Raw genomic sequence first — 8816 nt, 5'->3', positions numbered from 1 at the left:
GTTGACATCACAGTTAAAAACTTCTCCAGTAAGCACTCTGAAGTGCTCTGGCCTTGTTTTGTCCCTGACTTTGCTTTAAAACAAATGTGTGCCTTTTTGCTAACATCTACACTCATTTTACTCTAGTAATAGTATCACGATCAAGAGCTTTATACTCAAGGTATGCAGACGAGTTTTCAGAACTGGAGAATTTAATGGAGATAATCTTGCCAGCATCTAGTTTATTGTCAAGGAGAGATATACCTACAGTTTTTCCGCATTATTTTGTTCTCAAGCAAGTACCTTTCCCCAGAATTTTCTTTCCCAAACTGGTTACTCTGCGTTTAAAATCAGCATCGTAAAATGAGGAAACAGTCCTTTGCCTCCACCTGTCTGTTTCTTACACACCAAGAATGAGAAAGCGGGTAGGACTTGGTTATGGGGATGCTGTTTCCTCAAAAAGGTTGGGATAAGATACGGTTTTGGAGCCTCGAGACAAGACAAGGCAAAACTGGTTATCCTGACACGCCCTCACACTACAAAAAGTAGCTTGCTTCAGCTGGATGCCTTCCACCCACACTGCAGCGCAGCCTGTCTTGCCAGTCTTTTTTGGGTGCTTCTCGCTCCCGCCACAAAGTTCTTTCATTTTTCACAGGATCGGTTCGCAACAGCTGTTCCTAGTTTTTCAGCTCCAGTTTGAGCTGTACCGCATTTGAACGTTTCAGAAGCAATACTTATGAGTGCGATTCGCACACTGCTGCCAGGCAGCTGTGCAACGGGGTGTGCAGGTCCAGAACCGCGGGGAGGGCACACGAAGACCCCGCAGCCAACAGACTGTGTGCCTGCGTCCGAGGGGGCTTCGGCTCCGCCCAGAAGCGCGAGCGCGGCCCGGCTGCGGGCCACGCACCGGATACCTGCTAGCGTTTGGGCCCAGAGATCCTTCGCGCTGATGTGCTCGATAGTTCTTAAACCTCTCCAGCCTGGATCCCCCCTCGACTCCAAACAAGCCCGGACGCGGCCGGCCTACGCATCCGAGAAAACCTCTCAGCGCCCGCAGCCCGCTACGGCCTCCCTTTCAAGTAGCGGGTCGAAGGGACGCGCGCTTTCCTGCTTTACGGCAAGGGTGCGCGCGTTTGCGACAGCGTGACGCCGGCAGAGTTTTGGCGGGAAAAGCGCTGCATTTGGATTCCTGTGGTGGCGGGCAAAGGACGGCCTGGTGAGGAGGGGCGGCCGGTAGGGTGTGAAAGGAGCCTGTAGAAGGAGTTCGGGGTCTACATTAGTTGGGAGGGGCGTGTTGGGAGAAAGTTATCGATGACGAGCGAAGGGGATCGGAGAGACTCCAGCTGAGGGGCGGTTTCGGGGGGTGGAGGAGTGTGGGACCAGGGGAACCCCTATGTGGGGGGATTGGAGAGCCTACCCCTCTGCGGGCTGGGGACCCCAGAGGTATGGGCGCCGGCCGTCTCGAGTGCCTGCCAGCCCTTCCTTCCGCTTCTTGGGGCAGCTTGGCCCCGCCCCAGGCTCCTCCCGGCCTTTGGGACGGAGTGGGGGTGGGAGTTGGAGCTGAACAAGGGGGGGGGGGAGGAGGGGCTGCAGGCGTCGTAGTTAAACTGTCCGTCTCCACTGGCTCGCAGCCCCTCACCCGTCTCCCCCCCTGCCCGTCCGCAGTCATTCCCCTCAAAGCATTGGTGCCCCCGGCTCTTCAACACAGCCGCTGCTTTTTCTCAGAGGCCTGAGGAAGGCAGTCTCTGCTTGGTTGTGCGTGGGCACGGGGATGGTGATTTACACCACAACATGCCAGAATTTAGAATACTTGCTTGTGGTTTAAAGCCTTGGATAAAATACGGGTGAGGTGTAAGGGGAGACCGAACTCTTAGCTATACTGAGGGATCATGGCAGGGGGTTGAAGCTTATTCTCACCCCCATCTTTTCTGGGTTCCTGCCTTTTACAGCCGTGGAGTCATGGCAGTGCCCTTTGTGGAAGACTGGGACTTGGTGCAAACCCTGGGAGAAGGTGCCTATGGAGAGTGAGTGCGAGTTCGTTTACCCCGCCTTCACACCTGCTTTAGCTTTCCGTCTGTTGTCTTGAGTACATATTCGCTGTTTTGGAATTGTTTATTCTAATACAGTGGCAACTTAGAGAACAGATCTTTGCATTTGAAGTCTTAAGATTTTGGGGAACTGGAGCCGCACAATCTTTTGTAAGGATTAATCCCCCCGCCTCCCCCTTTTAAAAACATTTTCTCTGTAAAGAGCTGGAAGAGACTTGTGAAGTTGGTTTCTCCTCCCACGTATTCCTTCCTGGGGTTTAAGCATAGTGGTTAAATGAGCAAATGAACAGACTCTGGAGTCAGACTGCCCGGTTTCAAATCTTCACGCATCCCATACTAACACCTTGGTTTGTGTTCTTGGGCAAACATCTTTTTTTTTTTTAAAGATTTTATTTATTTATTTGACAGAGACAGCCAGCGAGAGAGGGAACACAAGCAGGGGGAGTGGGAGAGGAAGAGACAGGCTCCTAGCGGAGAAGCCTGATGTGGGGCTCGGCCCCAGAAGGCCCCAGAACACCGGGATCACGCCCTTAGCCGAGGGCAGACACTTAAGGACTGTGCCACCCAGGCGCCCCTTAGGCAAACTTCTTAATGTGCGCCTCTGTTTCCTCAGCTCTAAGATGACAGTAATAGTACCTACCCCTTAGAACAGTTACCACAGACATATATAATATGAGGTTAATAAATCTTAGGTAGTGTTATTAAAATTAAATGAATAGAGCATGTGTATATGTGATGTGGCATGGAATTACTGTTACTCCGTTTTAGTTTATTTTATCAAGTATTAAATAACCTTTGGATGTACAACATAATGACTTTAGAGCATTAGTCATCGTGCTTCGCATTTCAGAAGGGAGTAGTATCTGTTGAGAGCATGGCAGAAACCATTTCCTTGGTTTGTACTGGGTAGAGAAAGTAATGAAGGTAAAACTGTTGATCGAGACATATTTAATCTTTTGAAGCTTTCATGAAATAGAATTCAGGTGTCTTCCTTTTCCTTTTTAGGGTTCAACTTGCTGTGAATAGAAGAACTGAAGAAGCAGTTGCAGTCAAGATTGTAGACATGAAGCGTGCCATAGACTGTCCAGAAAATATTAAGAAAGAGATCTGTATCAATAAAATGTTAAATCATGAGAATGTAGTGAAATTCTATGGTCACAGGAGAGAAGGCAATATCCAGTATCTATTTCTGGAGTACTGTAGTGGAGGGGAACTTTTTGACAGAATTGGTATGGAAATAAGCTTTAAGATAACTATTCTACTAAATAAGTTTCTTTTTTTTTTTTAATGTTTTTTTATTATATTATGTTAGTCACCATACAGTACATCCCCGGTACTAAATAAGTTTCTAAATTTGTTTTTTAATCTTGCGTCTACTATTTGGTCATTTTCCATTCAGAACTGCCTTATGCAACAGTGAAATTGGAGTAAGTTTTCTTGTTTTTGCAAGTTATATTAACACATTAAAACATATATGGAATCATCAAGGAAAACCTTCTCCCCAAATTGTGTATGTGATTTTGGTTAGGATTGCTGTTTTGTAGAGTTTAATCTCATGGCGAAGTATTATTAGTACAATGTATTATTTACCTGTACAGTGGTTTTTCTTTATAGACATTCCAGTTACATGTAATCATTACATATATTTACAGAACCCCAATAATAGCATGTTGTTATATTTCTTCTTTAAGTGAAATTAACTTGAGAATTTTGCAGAATTGCTTTGCCTATATTTAGTAAATTCTATACTTGCTACTTCAATGTTCTATGTAGGTTCAAAGGCTTGATATTGCAGAACACTAAGAAGTACATAATAATATTATGTGGATCTATATTTATTATTTAAAGCTATTGTGTTCATATTTAAAAGCCAATTATTAGAATCTCCAGTATGTATCTCGGGAGAGAATTCAGTGTAAAAGAAACCAAGAGGTAAAGAGGGAGATCAATATATAAAAAGATAACTGACAATAGAACATTTCTTAATAAAACCGTATTTTCTGAAGGGACTTTGCAGGCATTCATGGCTTTGTAGTATGAGGGATTGTATGAAGTTTCATTTTGTTGTTAAATATTTAGTGAAATTACTTTGTATTTGCCCAGGCTTACACTTCGACAATTACATTTCAGGGGTGGGGAAAATATTGTCATAGCATTTAGAAAAAATTAGGGGAGAATTTGGAAGATACCAAATAGCTGATGGTTAGTGTAAGATAAGCAGAGGCTTTCAAGGTATGGCTTCCAGTCTTGATTTGGATAGTAGTTTGTTGTTTCTCTCTATAACTTCCCTGTGATGTTAATTTATTTTTGCCACATAACAGATGGGGACATGTGAGTTATTAAGTATTGTATGAGTTAGTGGACACCAGAGTCTTTTAATTGTTATCATAAGATTCTGTTTGCCAGAGTACCATCACAAAAATCTAACCTTAGAATTAGGAGACTGTGTGGTTGATTCCTGATTATGTTTACCTGGCAGACTAACTTTCATAATTAATTCTTACAGAGCCAGACATAGGCATGCCTGAACAAGATGCTCAGAGGTTCTTCCATCAACTCATGGCAGGGGTGGTAGGTACAGTTGTCTCTTTTCCTTTTGTTTAAAATTATTATGAATGAAGTAAGTTACCAAATTTTGGTATGTTTCCTTCTGTTTCTCTTTTAGGTTTATCTGCATGGTATTGGGATAACTCACAGGGATATTAAGCCAGAAAATCTCCTGTTGGATGAAAGGGGTAAGCTTAGCTTTTTGTCACTGCCGCCTAAATTATTTTATTTTATTTTAATTTTTTTTAAAGATCTTATTTACTTATTTGTTAGAGAGAGTACAAGCAGGGGGAGTGGCAGGCAGAGGGAGAAGCAGGCTGCCTGCTGAGCAAGAAGCCTGATGCGGGACTCAATCCCAGGACCCTGGGATCATGACCTGAGCCAAAGGCAGCCGCTTAACTGACTGAGCCACCCAGGCGTCCCCACCTAAATTATTTTAATCCATACAAGGCAGGTTTGAAGCTTTTGTGTTATTGAAATTTTAGGGCAGAAAATCTGAAAAGTCTAGGAAGTTTGAGAGACTCAGTATATTTAGACTTCACAAGTTCTTCCTGATATAGTTGTGGATGAGATAGAGAAATCTAACCTAGATGCAAGGGTAGCTCACTAAATGAATAGCTGTACGAATAGTCTTAAACAACTTTTCAGTGAATTAATAAAGTTTCCATTGAAATACCCTGGACTTCAGCCTTATCCTGTTTGTTCTTTTTATTTATTTATTTAGTTTGTTTGTTTCACGTTTTTATTTAAGTTCCAATTAGTTAACATATAGTGTAATATTAGTTTCAGGAGTAGAATTTAGTGATTCATCACTTAACATATGACACCCAGTGCTCATCACAAGTGCCCTCCTTAATACCCATCATACATTTAACCCATTCCCCCGCCCACCTCCCCTCCAGCAACCCTCAGTTTGTTCTCTATAGTTAAGAGTCCTTTTTATGGTTTGTCTCTCTCCCTGCCCCCATGTTCATCTGTTTCGTTTCTTAAATTCCACATATGAGTGAAATCATATGGTATTTGTCTCTGATGGACTTATTTTGCTTAGCATAATACTTTCTAGTTCTATCCACGTCATTGCAAATGGCAAGAGTTCATTCTTTTTTATGGCTGAGTAATATCCCATTTTACACACACACACACACACACACACACACACACACACACACCCACAACTTCTTTATCCATTCAGCAGTCGGTGGACACTTGGGCTTTTTCCATAATTTGGTTATTGTTGATATTGCTGCTATCAACATCATGGTGCATGTGTCCTTTCAAATCGATATTTTTGTATCCTTTGGGTAAATACCTAGTAGTGCAGTTGCTGGGTCGTAGGGTAGTTCTGTTTTTTGATTTTTTTTTTAAAGATTTTATTTATTTGTGTATTTATTTGAGAGAAAGCAAGAGAGAGTGTGTGCATGTGGGGTGGAAGAGGGGCAAGCCAACTCCACACTGAGTGCAGAGTCCGACTTGGGGCTTGATCTAAGGACCCTGAGATTGTGACCTGAGTGGAAATCAAGAGTGGGAGGCTTAACCAACTGCACCACCAAGGCACCTCAGGGCAGTTCTATTTTTAACTTTTTGAGGAACCTTCATATTGTTTTCCAGAGTGGCTGCAACCAGTTTGCATTCCTACCATCAGTGCAGGGAGGTTCCCCTTTCTCTGCATCCTCACCAGCATCTGTTGTTTCCTGTGTTGTTGACAGGTGTGAGGTGATATCTCATTGTAGTTTTGATTTGCATTTCCCTGATGATGACTGATATTGAGCCTGTTTTTGTGTGTCTGTTGGCCATCTGTATGTCTTTGGAAAAATGTCTATTTATATCTTCTGCCCATTTCTTAATTGGATTATTTGTTTATTGGGTGATGAGTTTGATAAATTCTTTATAGATCTTGGATAATAACCCTTTATCAGATATGTCACTTGCAAATATCTTCTCCCATTCCAAAGATTGCTATTTAGTTTTGTTGATTGTTTCCTTTGCTGTGAAGAAGCTTTTTATCTTGATGAAATCCCAATAGTTCAGTTTTGCTTTCCCTTTGCCTCCAGAGACGTGTGTAGTAAGAAGTTGCTACTGCTGATGTCAAAGAGGTTGCTGCCTGTGTTCCTCTCTAGGACTTCGATGGTTTCCTGTCTCATGTTTAGGTCTTTCACCTATTTTTTTTTTTTTTTTTTTTTTAGATTTTATTTATTTATTTGACAGAGAGCATGAATGAGCACAAGCAAGGGGAGAAGCAGGCAGAGGGAGAGGGAGAGGCAGGCTCCCCATTGAGCAGAGAGCCCGACATGGGGCTCAATCCCAGGACCCTGGGATCATGACCTGAGCCGAAGGTGGATGCTTAACTGACTGAGCCACCCAGGCGCCCCTGGTCTTTCATCTATTTTGAATTTATTTTTGTGTATAGTGTAAGAAAGTAGTCCATTTTCATTCTTTTTTTTTTTTTGGAGAGAGGGAGAGAGTGTAATGGAGAGGGAGAGAGATACTCAGGCTTCACACTGAGTGCGGAGATCTCACGACTTGAGCTGAAACCAAGAGTTGGATGTTCAACGGAGTATGCCACCCAGGCACCCCTAATTTTATTCTTTTGCATGTTGCTGTCCAGTTTTCCCAACACCATTTGTTGAAGAGACTGTCTTTTTTCCATTGGATATTCTTTCCTGCTTGTTGAAAATTAGTTGACCAGATAGTTGTGGGTCCATTTTTAAATTTTCTATTCTGTTCCATTGATTTCTGTATCTGTTTTTATGCCCGTACCATACTGTTAATGATTACAGCTTTGTAATACAGTTTAAAGTCCAGAATTGGGATGCCTCCAGCTTTGCTTTTCTTTTTCAAGATTGCTTTGGCTATTCGGGGTCTTTTTTGGTTCTGTACAAATTTTAGGATTGTTTATTCTAGCTGTGTGAAAAATGCTGGTGGTATTTTGATAGGGATTGCATTAAATGTGTAGATTGCTTTGGATGGTATAGACATTTTAACAATATTTGTTCTTCCAGTCCGTGAGCATGGAATGTTTTTCCACTTCTTCATGTCCTCTTCAATTTCTTTCATAAGTATTCTATAGTTTTAGAGTACAGATCTTTTACCTCTTTGGTTAGTTTTATTCCTAGGTATCTTATGGTTTTGGGTACAGTTGATTCCTTGATTTTCTGCTGCTGCTTTATTGGTGTATAGAAATCTAACTGATTTCTGTACATTGATTTTGTGTCCTGCAGCTTTACCGAATTTGTGTATCAGTTCCAGCAATTTTTTGGTGGAGTCTTTTGGGTTTTCTACATAGAGTATCATGTCATGTGCAAATAGTGAGTGTTTGACTTCTTCCTTGCTAATTTGGATGCCTTTTTTTTTTTTTTTGTGGTCTGATTGCTGAGGCTAGGATTTCCAGTACTATGTTAAATAACAGTGGGAGTGGCCATCCCTGTCTTATTCCTGACTGTAGAGGAAAAGCTCTCAGTTTTTCCTCACTGAGGGTAATATTAGCTGTAGGTCTTTTGAATATGGCTTTTATGATGTTGTGGCGTATTCCCTCTATCCCTACTTTGTTGAAGATTTTTATCAAGAGTGGATGCTAAATTTTGTCAAATGCTTTTTTTGCATCTATTGAGAGGAGCATACGGTTCTTATCCTTTCTTTTATTAGTGTGATATATCATCTTGATTGATCTGTGAATACTGAACCACCCTTGCAACCCAGGGATAAAGCACAGCAAAGAGCCAGTGTCCAGGTTAACTGCCCTCAGCAGGTGTCTCAGCACCTATGCTGAGGGGCAGAGGAGGAAAATGGTGCCCTCTGGCTCTTTTATTCCTGGAGAGGCAATGCCCCCTCTCCCAGATGTGTGCCAAGAAGGGAATACTGTCTCTCCCATTGTGTCCCAGATCGCACCATCTTCTCCCAGGTTATCTGCCCTCCTCCCAAGGAGCACTGCAGCACCCTCAGGGCTCCACACCAGCCATGCTGCAGACCTCTAAAACTCTATAGTCTTTTAGTCTCACTAGTCATAAAAACTCACAAAATCAGCCCTTCTCATTTTTTCCCAGTCAGTGGCTTTGGGGAAGTGTTTTCCTTGTGCAGTCTCCCATGTGCTCTTCTCTTTCTCTCTTGCTTCTCTCTTTGACCAGGGCTTCCTCCCCTCTGCAGCACCCATGATCCTCTTCTCCCCCAAATCACATCTCCACACCTCCTACCTTCCATAGTTTAGCCTCGTCTCTCCTAATTGTGCGGTTTGTTCTGTCAGCCCTC

At 42.6% G+C, this 8816-nt stretch overlaps 1 protein-coding gene across 2 annotated transcripts in view; it reads left to right on the top strand.

Annotated features, from left to right (window-relative positions):
• Positions 1 to 538: 538 nt before the first annotated feature.
• The window catches only part of CHEK1 (checkpoint kinase 1), a 29157-nt gene continuing 20879 nt past the window's right edge, over positions 539 to 8816 (top strand). The window contains exons 1-5 of one of the 2 annotated variants that reach the window (XM_045798075.2): positions 539 to 1195; positions 1929 to 2003; positions 3033 to 3256; positions 4534 to 4598; positions 4693 to 4762. In XM_045798075.2, coding sequence (XP_045654031.1) covers positions 1939 to 2003; positions 3033 to 3256; positions 4534 to 4598; positions 4693 to 4762 — 424 coding nt within the window. In that variant the 5' untranslated portion in view covers positions 539 to 1195; positions 1929 to 1938. Of the gene's footprint in view, positions 1196 to 1699; positions 1824 to 1928; positions 2004 to 3032; positions 3257 to 4533; positions 4599 to 4692; positions 4763 to 8816 lie in introns of those variants that run through there. The other variant, XM_045798074.2, reaches the window with a different exon arrangement.

Source organism: Ursus americanus, chromosome 16, assembly GCF_024610735.1.
Source record: "Ursus americanus isolate L20-20 chromosome 16, mUrsAme1.1.p, whole genome shotgun sequence".
Classification (NCBI taxonomy): domain Eukaryota; kingdom Metazoa; phylum Chordata; class Mammalia; order Carnivora; family Ursidae; genus Ursus; species Ursus americanus.
This window is presented reverse-complemented; position numbering and strand designations above follow the sequence as displayed.